Below are 12,353 nucleotides of genomic sequence, written 5' to 3' on the forward strand. Positions count from 1 at the left end.
GGATGTTGTTGTCATTCGTTGGGTCACACCCAGCACCTGTGGGCGCACCAGGCAGGTATCGATGCAAATGCGCACCGGGCGTGTCGCGCAGACCTCTACTTGGAGTTGGAAGTGAAGACGCTAGCTGGGTCGATCGATTTGGTGATTTTGGTCTGGTTGACCCAATATCAACTATGGCCATAATGGAGCGGATCATGCGGATTGGTTTTGCACTGAGCCTTGGTAAGTCCCGCTCCGGCGGTCCCCCGTATGATCTTTTAATTAAACATGTTCTTGGTTGTGGTCTCATATAAATAGGCCTACAAAATGTGTGTGCCACACCTATGGCTGCTCGGGCACCTTCAGCGGGCACCATAACACTTCAATAATTGCTACAAATAACAATGAAGTTGCATTTGTTTAAATTGTTGGTGCTTTTATTTTAGAACAGAAGATATTTGGTAAATTTTAGCAGGCAAGTGACACTGGCACCTCAGCAATAGTTCACAGCCATTGCCTATAATGAGGTGATTGCGAACATGAATACAGTCTATAGGCTGTTTAAATCCGTGCTATTACTAAGATATGTTTAGGTTGGTACTATTTTGCCTACATTCTGTTTGTCACTTATTGACAAACTGGTTGAGGGGGAGGGGGGTTCCGTTAGGCCTTGGCCTGTAGGCCTGTTGAACTGAGGGTGGCCTATAGTCTACCAGCTGGAATTCAAAATGCTACAGCAGGAATAGCCTAACAGTGTAGCGCATGTGCGCGCCTAAGTAGTCTAGCTATAATTTGTTTAAAGTACGTTTACGATATTTTGTTTGCACGCCACGTCCACTGTCAATACAAACGATCACCCTCAATATAGGCATAGGCTATTAAGAGAAATGGCCGATGATAAAATGGCTTAGAATTAGATGGCTTGGAGAGATAACAGCCTTCATGTGAGGGACATGTAGCACATTATCAAATGTTTTATAGGCCAATTTGCATTATAGCCTACTATCTATGTGTAGCCTATAGGCTATATTTATGTTTACCTCTGTTTCCATTTATGTTTACAGTGGTGTCAATGGCCGGGGCTCTCCAGGTAACAATTCCTCAAAAAGAGTATGAGTTTGCCAGAGGAGACAACATCACCCTGCCCTGCAAATTCGTGCCCAAGAACCCCACCAACCCATTCGTTGTTATCAGTTGGACTGCTGAGGGAGACAAAGCTGGCGCTCCTGAGGTAGGGGTGTGTGTGTGTGTGTGTGTGTGTGTGTGTGTGTGTGTGTGTGTGTGCGCACGCGCAACACACATTATTATTAATTATATATGATCAAGAATCGAGGTTCATTTGTGGACAAGAAGTCAAATACAAATTTGTTTTTACAGATTAATGATTTAAATTTCATGCCCGTGTGAACTGACCGGTACTACTCAACAATGCCTCAACTTGCAGCTGTTCGTACAGCAGACATACATACGTGTGTGTGTGTGTGTATGTATGTATGTATGTATGTATGCAGACATACATACACACGCGGCCAGTCACTGGATCGGCGTTAGGCAATAGGCATCGCTAAAAAATTGAAAGACGGCAGAATAGTCAACTTTTTTTTCTCCATGTTTGAATCCTGTGCCATCGAACAAGGCTTTGAATTTTTCATTATTTAATGATCTGCTCTTCTTGCTATTCAACAGTCTCAGATCCTTACCTACTATTCCACGATTAAGAGTCTTGACATCAAAGAAAAGTATACAGGTCGTGTGACTTTGGACCATAACATTGCAACTGGAAAGGCCGACCTGAAGCTGAGCTCCATCACGTTGGCAGAGAACAGGGTGTTTGAGTGTCGAGTGCAGATCCCTCTGGACGATGAGGGCAAGCCAGCTGCCACCACACGATTGATAGTACTGGGTAATGGCCTGTAATATACCGTATTTTAAATCACCATCACATTCAAAGTGAATCCATTCCTAATTTTGTTGCAGTCAATGAATTCAGATTACATGTGGATGGGATTAGATTTGAGATGACTTATTCTTTACATTTATCAACCATAAGTAATACTCAAATCCCTCCTCATTCACTCATCCCACAAACCAAGGGAACACCGGTGGAGACATATTAATCACATGAAATGGTTCTTTTCATTTTGCCAGTGGCTCCATCCAAACCCATCTGTAAAATCGAGGGTACACCAGAGTATGGCCAGAACATCAACCTGACTTGTGTGTCTGAAGAAGGCTCCCCAAAACCAGCATATAAGTGGGATACTCGGGATGTCAGGAATGCACCTCGTGCTCCAGACCCGAGGACCACTGATAGTAAGTACAAACCTTGTGCAAGTTGTGTGTAATGTGCATACACGTATGTGTGTTTGTGTCGGTTAAAATAACACTAAGGATTTTACTGTTTAGTAAAGAAATATACTGTACCATGAAATATTACATTCAGGCACTAACTAATCGTCTCATTCTCAGAGGGAGGCATCTTGTCTCTTTTTAATCTCACCAAGGACACCTCTGGATTCTACATTTGTACCTCTAGCAACAAGATCCGCTCTGCAACCTGCAATGTCACTGTTGCTGTCATGCCACGTGAGTGCAACTCCAGCTAATCTAAAACCTCTGTCCTATGCTGTGTAGTGAAGACTGCCTCACTTGTGCCATTACATCCATTATGTATTTTCTGTTTACCAGGATAAATATGCACCTTTACTTTTGGTTGCAGCCCTGTGTTCCACCACCTGATAAAAGTAGCTACAGGTGTATTCAGGGATACATTTTATCCTCTATATTCTGTATTTATGTTACAAATCACACAAATGCAGTAAGTAGTTTGTTAAAGCATAATTTCACGTGGGATGTGGGTGAATATTTAGTCTGTTCCTGTAATCAGGATAGATTGTAGATGCCAATAAGACAAGGTTGCATTTATTTCACTCTGGTTGGTCAGATACTGTCAGTGACATGGGGTACAATGCTGCTGGAAGCTCTGCCCTGGTAAAAGCTGATGAAGTTGGAATTGTTCAGCAATAGTTATTTTTGGTAAACCTATTTAAGTTCCTTCTGTTTTAGTAGTAGGCTGACATCAAAGTATGAGAAAACAGGGTTTTTTTTACTTGAGAAGGCACTCGCTCAGTTGAGTTTTAAAAATCTCTTGAGCCGAAACATATATATATTTTTAACTTTATAAATGCCATGATGTTTCCATTGTGCTTCGTTCCTTTAGAATCCATGAACATTGGCTCTACTGCGGGGATCATCGGTGGGGCCGTGGCAGCTTTAATTGTACTCATTATCATCATCTACTGCTGCTGTTGCCGCAAGAAGGAGAAAGAGGAGGACTATGCCATGGGGTATGGCATGCTAACAAAACATGCGCACAATTTATGTTGTTCAGATTTTAGAGAATTAGATATGAGGCTTTTGGCAGGCAGCATACAGGCAGGGCTGATACACAAATAGAAGGAGAAGTAGTCTGCACACTGTTTCGTAGCTTGTGGGAGCAACGAAACAGTGTTTCGTAGCTTGTGGGAGCTACGAAACAGTGTGCGGACTACTTCTCTTTCTCCTGTACGTATCTTTTTGTTCAGCACCTGAACGTTTTTAGAGATGTGCATGCTTTCATTTGGATTCAGTTTCTGATACACACACAACTACCACATGCCTGACTGGTCTGTGCTCCGTCTCCAGGGTTCGTGAAGAAGGCGAGTATCGTGACAAAGAGCAGCCTGAGAATGGAGAGAGACCCAATGTAGACAGGCTTGAGAGTGTTCGGAGTGACGATGAGTCCAGTGTGAGGAACACCTCCAACCGACAGGAAGAGCGAAGCGAGCGGGAATCCGACCGCCGCAGCGACTATGACGACCGCCGCAGCGACTATGACGACCGCCGCAGTGACTACTCCGACCGACGTGATAAGTATAATGACCGCGACGACCGCCGCGATGACCGTCGCCGTGACGACGACCGCCGCTATGACGATGAACGTCGCCGTGACGACGATGACCGCCGCTACGATGATGATGACCACAGAGACCGCTCCTACAAAGATGATCGCTACGATGAGCCATATGACGAGGACAACCGTAGACCCCCCAAGGTGCCTTCCAAGCCATCCAGGGTGGAGTACGATGACTAAAATCCTAAATCCAGAAAAACAAACCTTCTTTGGTCCATTGGACACATTGATGTGAGGAAGTAAAGGCTGCTACTACAGAACATAGCCTTACAGAAGAAAATGAATTAGTGTCTGTATTTGTCTGTTTCTCTTTTAAGGCTTTACTGTGAGAAACGTAGCTTTCAATCAAAGGGTTTGACTGTGTGTTGAGCACATACATCACATTGGAGGCTAGTTTAAGCCCTCTGTATAAACAAGCCTCCATTAATATACTGTACATTTTTGTATTGCAGTATGTTTGAACGTTTTATAAGTGCATTGTGGTTTTGAAATGGAAGTTGCATTTGGTATTGGTATTTCATATGATATTCTGTGTGACTGCTTTGAAAATTCAATCTTCCTCCACTAGACCTCAGGCCAGTCGATATCATTACAAATGGGCCGCTACATCATGTTTTTAAGATTATCAAATGTTTGTTCGCCTGTGACTTAGAATTCAACTATTCAATGAATGAATTTATGATAAATATTGTGAATAATTATACCATTCTTGCTTTGCTAAATCACGGTTATTTTTGTGTAGCCTAATTATGTGTTTAATTTTCTTGGAATGCAATAATACAATTTTAACATGTAAATAGACTATTTTATTATTATTTTTTATAAAGTTTTGAGTTATTTTATTGGAAATGGATACAAATTCCAATGTAACTAAATGAACTAGGTTACTATAGAGCCAAACAATTCAGCCTGGTCAATAATGGCTACAAATTATGCAAAATACATTTAAATTGGGTACTTATTCAAATACAAGTAACATAAATACTGCCAGTCTGTTTGTCAAATAAAGCTGTTTGCAAAACAAGTTGTGTGAAGTTTGATGTCTTCAGAATAGTGATCATGTCCCTATTGGCTTTTAACACTAGATGGCGCCACCAGTATCTATAATATCGATAAACGAGTCAACTTTTACTTTTTAACTAGTCTTCGTCTTCCTGTGATCATTTCAATCCAGAATTAATTATACGACTATTTGGGACGTTTATAAGCAAATTAAAACAATCTCACTATTAATAAATCGTCTGCCGCATGCCCGCATCATAGAACGCGGTTTTAAAATATCTCAAGGTCTCAAGACATAAACGTTCGAGTTTACTCTTACTCCGAGTGACCGAGTCCAGACCTGTTACAAAAAGGAAATATAGTAGTGTAGCAGCCTAATCATGTTTCAGGGATTAAGCACACATGGATTAACATTGAGCTATGAACGCCCCCACCCCGTTCATTCGCAGCCACCACCACCCCCACCATTACCCATTGTCCTTAACGGACCGAAGCGCCTCCCACCCCCACTCTTGTAGTGGTGGTGCGGTCCCGTTATCTGCAAATTATCCAGACTTGTTTGCAAGAGATGAGACTGAGCAAGAGGATGTAGCATCATGTAACTTTCTCGAAGTTGAATTATATAATTTTGAAAATGTATTCGATGATGAGGTGGTGGATTCCTATTTGCTTGGCAGGTAGGCGAAAAACGCAATAGTTTTTGTTTGTTTGCTATATAACCTGTTGTTGAGATTCTTATTGTTGTGTTAATTAGAATGTGGTGGTGTTCATGCTATGGATTTACAATAATGATAACTTTTCGTGAATTGAACATTAATTTGGTATAGGTAAAGCATGTTGGAGTCCGACCCTTCTTAGAGCAAAGTCCCTTCTAAACAGACATTTAGCTGCAGATAATAGACCATGTTCTTTTTGCCAGTGGCTTGAAAAGCACTGGTTTCTTAGTTTTTTAATCCTAAAAACAAAAAATATGACCTTTTTGAAGTAGCCTAAGCTAGAAATGTAGTTGTTTGGCCTGGTTGTAAATGTATTAAAAGCATTACATTTGTCATTTCCATTCAATAATAACTAACAACTAAAGTTAACTAGCAGGTGCAGGTTTTAACTTAAAATGGAACAACTGGCCTAACAGGCTACTTTTCCCCCCTTCTCTTTAGTTTAAGGTAAAATGAGATATACCGGTATTCCAATTTACCCATTCTTGAGAACTGCACTCCTCTTTACTTCTCTAGAAATGTCCTACAAGGAAAACTAATAAAGCCTGGATTCCCCAGGGTATGCCCCCCTCCCCATCCCCCTAAAGCAAATCTTTTTTCCCCCTTAAGCTCATAGAATTGAAATAAGCGTACCCTAGGAAATTGACATGCTACTGTCTGCAATATATTTTTTGTTTGCCTATGACTTTTATGACTTATTTAACTCTCTTGTTTAAGCTTTCTGATAAAGAGTTTATAGATATTATAGCCTATATACTCAGGTCTATCTATATACACTGGTATAAATAATAACAAGATACAATTATGCTTCTCTGTTGAATGTTTTGAGTAGCTCTCGCTTGGCTGAGCTATTAGTTCTGTCTTCTGTGACAACAAGATTGGAAGCTCGATCAAGCACAGCCTCTCAGTAATTGAAAGAAAACAATACAACCTGATCTGGTTTGAATTAAGCTGCCCCTCCCAACACACATTTTTGATCTCTGCTCACTAGCTCACTTTTAGTCATACCTCCCACTGCTTGGATAAAGTCACACATTACAAACACGCACGTGTGTGTGTGTGTGTGTGTGTGTGTGTGTGTGTGTGTGTGTGTGTGCGCTCGTGCGTGCGTGCGTGCGTGTGAGAGAGGAGCATCTCCATGTGTGTTGCATGCCTACTCTGGACTGCAGCAGTCCAACCCCTTCTTGGACATCATGTGACTAAGATCCCTGCAGCTTCAGAAGCTCCAAAACAATCTTAGACCAACACAGCTCACAGTTAGCTTCTTTGAGTCACCCTGACACAAATCGTCCAGTTTGGTCTTTGTTGACCAAGACTTTGTTATATGCCTACCGTATTTCCATGCACACCACTAAACACCATTAAACAGTGGTTCTCTCCACCTATGGGTTGGGAACCCAAGGGGGGGTGGCATCCCCAGATGACAGTAAAGTGACAATTAAATTAAATTTTAAATTTTAAAATAATATAAGAAAGAGGCACATTTTGGGAACATAACTGATCACTGCTTGCAATGCGAGTCGTGAGCCTGTAAATCGGCTATTTTCACACAATATTTACAGAATCTCCACAGATATATATAAATATTGTGTGTAAAATTAAATAGCTGATCATCAAACAGAGTTAAACTAAATATAATGCCTCAGCTCCTACAATTTCAAGCGCTCGTCAGGTGAACTAGGGAACTAGGGACCCCCACCCTGACAAGCACTTGGAATTAGGAGTTGAGGCATTACATTTAGTAAGCACATTTTTCACTTGAAAATCCGTTATTTTCTGCAAGCGGCAGTCATACGACAAAGTATTAATTAGGCTTAAGAGTCACTCCCTTTCTCCAACCCAGACCTTGACTCAGCACTGTACAAACACAGAACTGTATGTGGTACTGTCTGGCATAGTATAATCCCTCTCATTATGCAGGACTACTTATTACTGACACGTGTTCGAACAGGAAGATGATCTGTTAGTCTTCCTCAGTCTAATCATGTCCAACCAAAATGTAGTCTGTGTATCATTGAGACATTCCACAGTTGATGAATTAGGCAACAGATTGTATTACAGTATTGAAGCATTGCTATTTAGATGTAACTACACTACAGTACGTGCACACCAACATAACAATATAAACAATATGATAGTAATACAACCACATAAAATAAAACTATCAACTATCAATAACACTATCAATTCAAAATGGCTCCAGTATAGAGCCATCATCATGAGGCCTTTGTTCATCTGGCAGAGTATATCTGCCTGATGTCCTTAAGGTCTTTCTCATACAGTATATATCTACAGTGACCAAGAGGGATTCCCCTTTGCCTGAGTTATAGATGTTTTGTTTCCCATGGGTTTGAATACACTATCTACTATGTGATTATACTCACATTATTTTCATTCTATACCAACCATTGAACCACCTACTATTAGCTACTGCAAGGCACATCAACTTACTTCTGAACTCTACAGCAGTGTCCTCTTTTCAAGCCTCCTTTTCCCTAATTTATACCAGATTGACCATTTGTTTGCCTTTGCCTCACTGTCCTCTCTTCCCTCCTAGGTATGCTGTCACCAGGCAGCTCTGGGGTGCAGGTGTTTGTGAGAGATGAGAAGAGGTATGCGGTGCTGTTCCAGTCCGTGGTGCTGCCGTGCCACTTCAACAGCGTGTCCACCCAGGTCCCTGTGGTGCAGTGGGTTTACAAGTCCTACTGTCGAGATCGCACAAGAGACGCGTTTAGCTTCTCTGACAGCCTGAGTGGAAGCGGAGGCCTGGGCGGGGGTATAGGCGGAGGAAGTGGAAGAGTGGGTGGAGGGTACGACACAGGAACCACAGCGAACCTCCACCTTGACTGCTCTGACAGCAGCCGGACTGTCCGCACGGTGGCATCCATCTCTGGGTCTTCAGTCACACTGTCAGAGTACTACAAGAACCGAGATATCTCCATCATCAACAGTAAGTCTGCAGGGCTGTCTCCATTTTGAAGTTTGTTGTAGATTGTTTTCACATACATTTTAGATTTACACACTTGTGTGTGTGCAAGAAAGTCAAGCTGATGAGAATCAGAATCAGTTTATTGGTCAGGTGTCCACACACAAGGAAACTCCCTTTATGCAGGGCATATGAAACCACATTTATTTTATCATTGTTTTCTATATAGTTTAGTTTTTGTCAAAATCATCACCACAAGCATTGACAGGTCCTCTTAATGCAGTAAGTGCTTCATGTTGGGCTAGTTTGACTGAATTATTACCCCAGCGTTAAAGGACGACTTCACTGATTTTCAACCAATCTTCATATAATTGGTCCTCACTAATGCTCATGATAATATGGTATAATCTTTGTCTACTCACTCTGTGTCTCAAAGGAGGGCTGTGGACAGTTCAGAAATCCGCATAACCGTGACATCATCGATGGGGAGTCGAAGCTAATTAATGGAAACTGCAGGCGTGCTATAATGGATTCCAGTGTTCTCGTGTTAATAAAAATCGAAATAAAACATTTGAAATCTTGTTTGGAAAAACAACAACAACCTGCCTTAACAATGCTGTCGCTGGTAGGCGGGTTTCTGAAGTGTTATCATGAGCATTAGTATTACATGAAGACAAGTTGAAAAGGGATCAAACTTCAGTTGTTTTATGCATGTGTACAACCCAGCCAAGACCCAGCCCGCAACAGCCCTGCCAATCGGGCAGCCCTGCCACTCACTCTGGTGAGTGGGAGGCCCAGGTTCAATCCCCGCTTCCGCTGAATGCTACACATGGATTGACCCCATTCCATTTAAAATATTGTTGTAGATCAGCCATGCTGCACACCGTTGCATGAGTCCGGGGTAGTCAAACTATTAAGAAACCAAATTAAAATGTGTTTAGTGGTCAGGTATGTTCACATTTTACATGGTGCATTCATTGCATACAGTGGATGAGACGGGGGAACGCATAAAATACGGTATGACTAAAATATAATATTTTATGACTTTAAATATATAAATAATATCAGAATGAAAGACTTGAATTTCCGAATTTATCAATTTAGAAACTGAAATTTAGGCTCACAATAGAACACACAATATTTCTAATTCATCACACTATGATCATTTAGTGAATGTCAATTCACTGGTTGTAGCATAGGTTTATGAAAACTATTTATTCCAGCTAGCCAAACGTAACCCAAATCTGTAACTTCAATGACATTCCAATGTGAAAGACACGTGCCCTTGAACAAGGCATTGAACCACTACGATGAAATGTTCTATGAGCAGGGCCTGGCTGGAAACAAATTCTTGAGCTTAGCCCAGATACCCTGGGTAAATATAGTAATCATTTCATTTAATTTCATTTTGCTAGCAGTACTTGAAGCCTGATACTCATACAAAAAGAGAGCACAAGCTCTGCTATTTTTGGTGTCACTCCATTATACGACTTAATAAATTAAATTAAGCATGAGTATGAAGATGGAGCTCGGTGAGTCAAATGCATTTCAGGCTTGAATTCAGGCTCATGTTATCCTGTACTGCTCTATCATTAACTTCTCTGATCACACTGTCCTCCAAGAACAATCAAAATAACATACAATCCAAATGTATATGCTTGCAAAACAATTCCACACGATAGCCTATTATTTAACAGATAAAACTGTTGATGCTGCCCTTTATCACTGAAGGCAGCATAAATTCGGTTTAAGGTGTGTGCATATGTGTGCCAGAGACATAGAAGTGGCATTGTTTGCAGGCCTCAGATTTATGAATCTCTGGCTCAGGGTACAGAATCAGCCTTCTCTTCACTAGCCAGGCACAGACAAAAGAGAAGGTTTGAACGTTTCTTTTATCCTGACCTCTCTCTTTCTCTCTGTCCATCCCTCTGATCTAGTTTAATGTCAGTCTTGCACTTTTTTCTCTGTAGATCTGACCTCATGCCAACATGTTTTTTTCCATCCCCTCTGATGTGATTTGATTTAGTGCTTTCCCCTCATTTTTCCCCTTTCTCGATCTATCTCTATGTTTGCTCTCCATTCCTCCTCACCCCTTGTAATGTGTGGTCAGTCTCCCTGAAAGGTTCTGTGTGTTCACACTTGACGTCCAGTTCCTAGTGGAATCTGAGGGCTCCTCTGGGCTCCCGTTAAGTTGTATATGGCTACAAAAGTCTCATCATGACAATAATATTGTAGATAATAAGAGAAATTTTACACAATCTAAACAAACAAAGAGGTAGGAGCGCACATGCACCAATAGTGGGGAGGTGCTAATTTTCATGACACGAAACGATGATGGCGGCCGGGTGGTTCTTCAAAGGTTAGTGAAAAACTAGGCAGTCAAATGGGGATTGCGATGTTTTTATCCCGCAGTAAAACTGTTGGAGAGACATGTAGACTCCTGTTACTGAACAAACACTCTATACTATAGAGTGTTTGTTGTGATAGTACTCATTGCTATAGCAATGAGTACTATCACAACATAGAGCTTTTTAACACTTATTTTATTTTATACTCTATACTTATTTGAGGTCTGGTCACTGGCAGACCTTACACAGCAGTCTGGAGTCGGACACGCCTGAGTCTCCTCCCCGATCCTTGGCCAACAGGAAAAGGAAGTATAACATTTCCTGTAGTTTGAATGGGTGTATTTATACACTCAACCACCTTGCATCGAAGACAGAATCCAGTCAGGTCTATGCAAGTGTCACAGAGTAGAGCTACCCGACGCACATAAGAATATATATTTTTGAGGGGCGCTAGCCCCTCCTATGCCCAGCTTTTGGTGTCTGTGTAAACACAAACATTGAAGCCAAACGTGAGGACAGAAAAGTGAAGACGCAAATTGTGATTGGCCTGAATGACGTTTGTGATGATTTGATTGGTTGAGCACGGAATGTAATGTATGATGATGTATGATGATAACAGCCCCTCACTTTACACAGGTGTGATTTTTTAAATGAGCGGTAGATGTTTGGTTTCCCATGCATGTGACCCAGGTTTTAACCTACACTAGTTACACAGTACTATGTTTTTCCAGCATCAACCTTGAATGCAGATGCCTTTGAAAGCCTGTGAATTTGATCTTACTTGTAGCAACATCATGACAGCATACATACATTCCATTCCTGCCTTTCATGTCTCACAGAGGGAGATGAGTTTGTCAGTTAGAAAACAATGGGGTACTACTGACACTCCCATATCCCTGTCCTCTCTCTGGCCCACCCATACAGAAGCAGACCTGCGTATAGGTGAGCTGCAGTGGGGCGACAGCGGCATCTACATTTGTAAAGTGGTGATCTCTGATGACCTGGAGGGGGAAAATGAAGCCAGCGTGGAGCTACTCGTGCTGGGTAAGCCTCGGGTGTTCACTCAACATAACAGTTCAATTCAAAGCAATTGTGCTGCAAATTAAACCTTTACATAGATTTCATATATAGCTTCTATAGCTCTGGATTTTAGAGTGTATTCAGAGACTCTCCCCACATATACGTGCTCTCACGTACACATCTCCATTGCACGTCCGTTTGTAAAGGTTGTTATTATGTAAAAAGCCTGTCTAAGGCTAACATATTCATCACTGGAGACAAAGAGAGCTCGTTTACGAGCTGATTTATCGGAAGCATTGGCTCTGCCTGGGCATTGTTTCCCATGCTTACAGTGTAACCATGGGGACTGTGCTCACTCATATAGTCATACTGTATGTCTCTGGTTGTTTTACTGAAGCATACTATAATAA

General features: G+C 41.5%; 2 protein-coding genes across 3 annotated transcripts in view; both read left to right on the top strand.

The window, feature by feature from the left end:
* On the top strand, positions 1-4,955 carry gpa33a (glycoprotein A33 (transmembrane), paralog a). Its single transcript, XM_079496633.1, has 7 exons — positions 1-222; positions 1,044-1,210; positions 1,666-1,882; positions 2,128-2,292; positions 2,449-2,565; positions 3,200-3,326; positions 3,664-4,955. The coding sequence occupies exons 1-7, from the start codon at positions 3-5 to the stop codon at positions 4,109-4,111; spliced, it is 1,461 nt and encodes a 486-aa protein (XP_079352759.1). The 5' UTR covers positions 1-2; the 3' UTR covers positions 4,112-4,955.
* Positions 4,956-5,500: 545 nt separating this feature from the next.
* LOC306920030 (uncharacterized protein) overlaps positions 5,501-12,353 on the top strand; it is an 18,432-nt gene continuing 11,579 nt past the window's right edge. For both annotated transcript variants that reach the window (XM_079496628.1, XM_079496629.1), the window contains exons 1-3: positions 5,501-5,610; positions 8,207-8,599; positions 11,848-11,967. In XM_079496628.1, the coding sequence (XP_079352754.1) occupies positions 5,568-5,610; positions 8,207-8,599; positions 11,848-11,967 (556 nt within the window). In that variant the 5' untranslated portion in view covers positions 5,501-5,567. The remainder of the gene's footprint in view (positions 5,611-8,206; positions 8,600-11,847; positions 11,968-12,353) is intronic.

Source organism: Electrona antarctica (genome assembly GCF_951216825.1).
Source record: "Electrona antarctica genome assembly, chromosome: 3".
NCBI classification, from domain to species: Eukaryota; Metazoa; Chordata; class Actinopteri; order Myctophiformes; family Myctophidae; genus Electrona; species Electrona antarctica.

Coding starts and splice junctions, on each gene's coding strand:
- gpa33a (XM_079496633.1), top strand. CDS start 3: ATGTTGTTGTCATTCGTTGGGTCACACCCAGCACCTGTGGGCGCACCA. Junction 223..1,043: donor TGGTTTTGCACTGAGCCTTG/GTAAGTCCCGCT, acceptor TTATGTTTACAG/TGGTGTCAATGGCCGGGGCT. Junction 2,566..3,199: donor CACTGTTGCTGTCATGCCAC/GTGAGTGCAACT, acceptor TCGTTCCTTTAG/AATCCATGAACATTGGCTCT.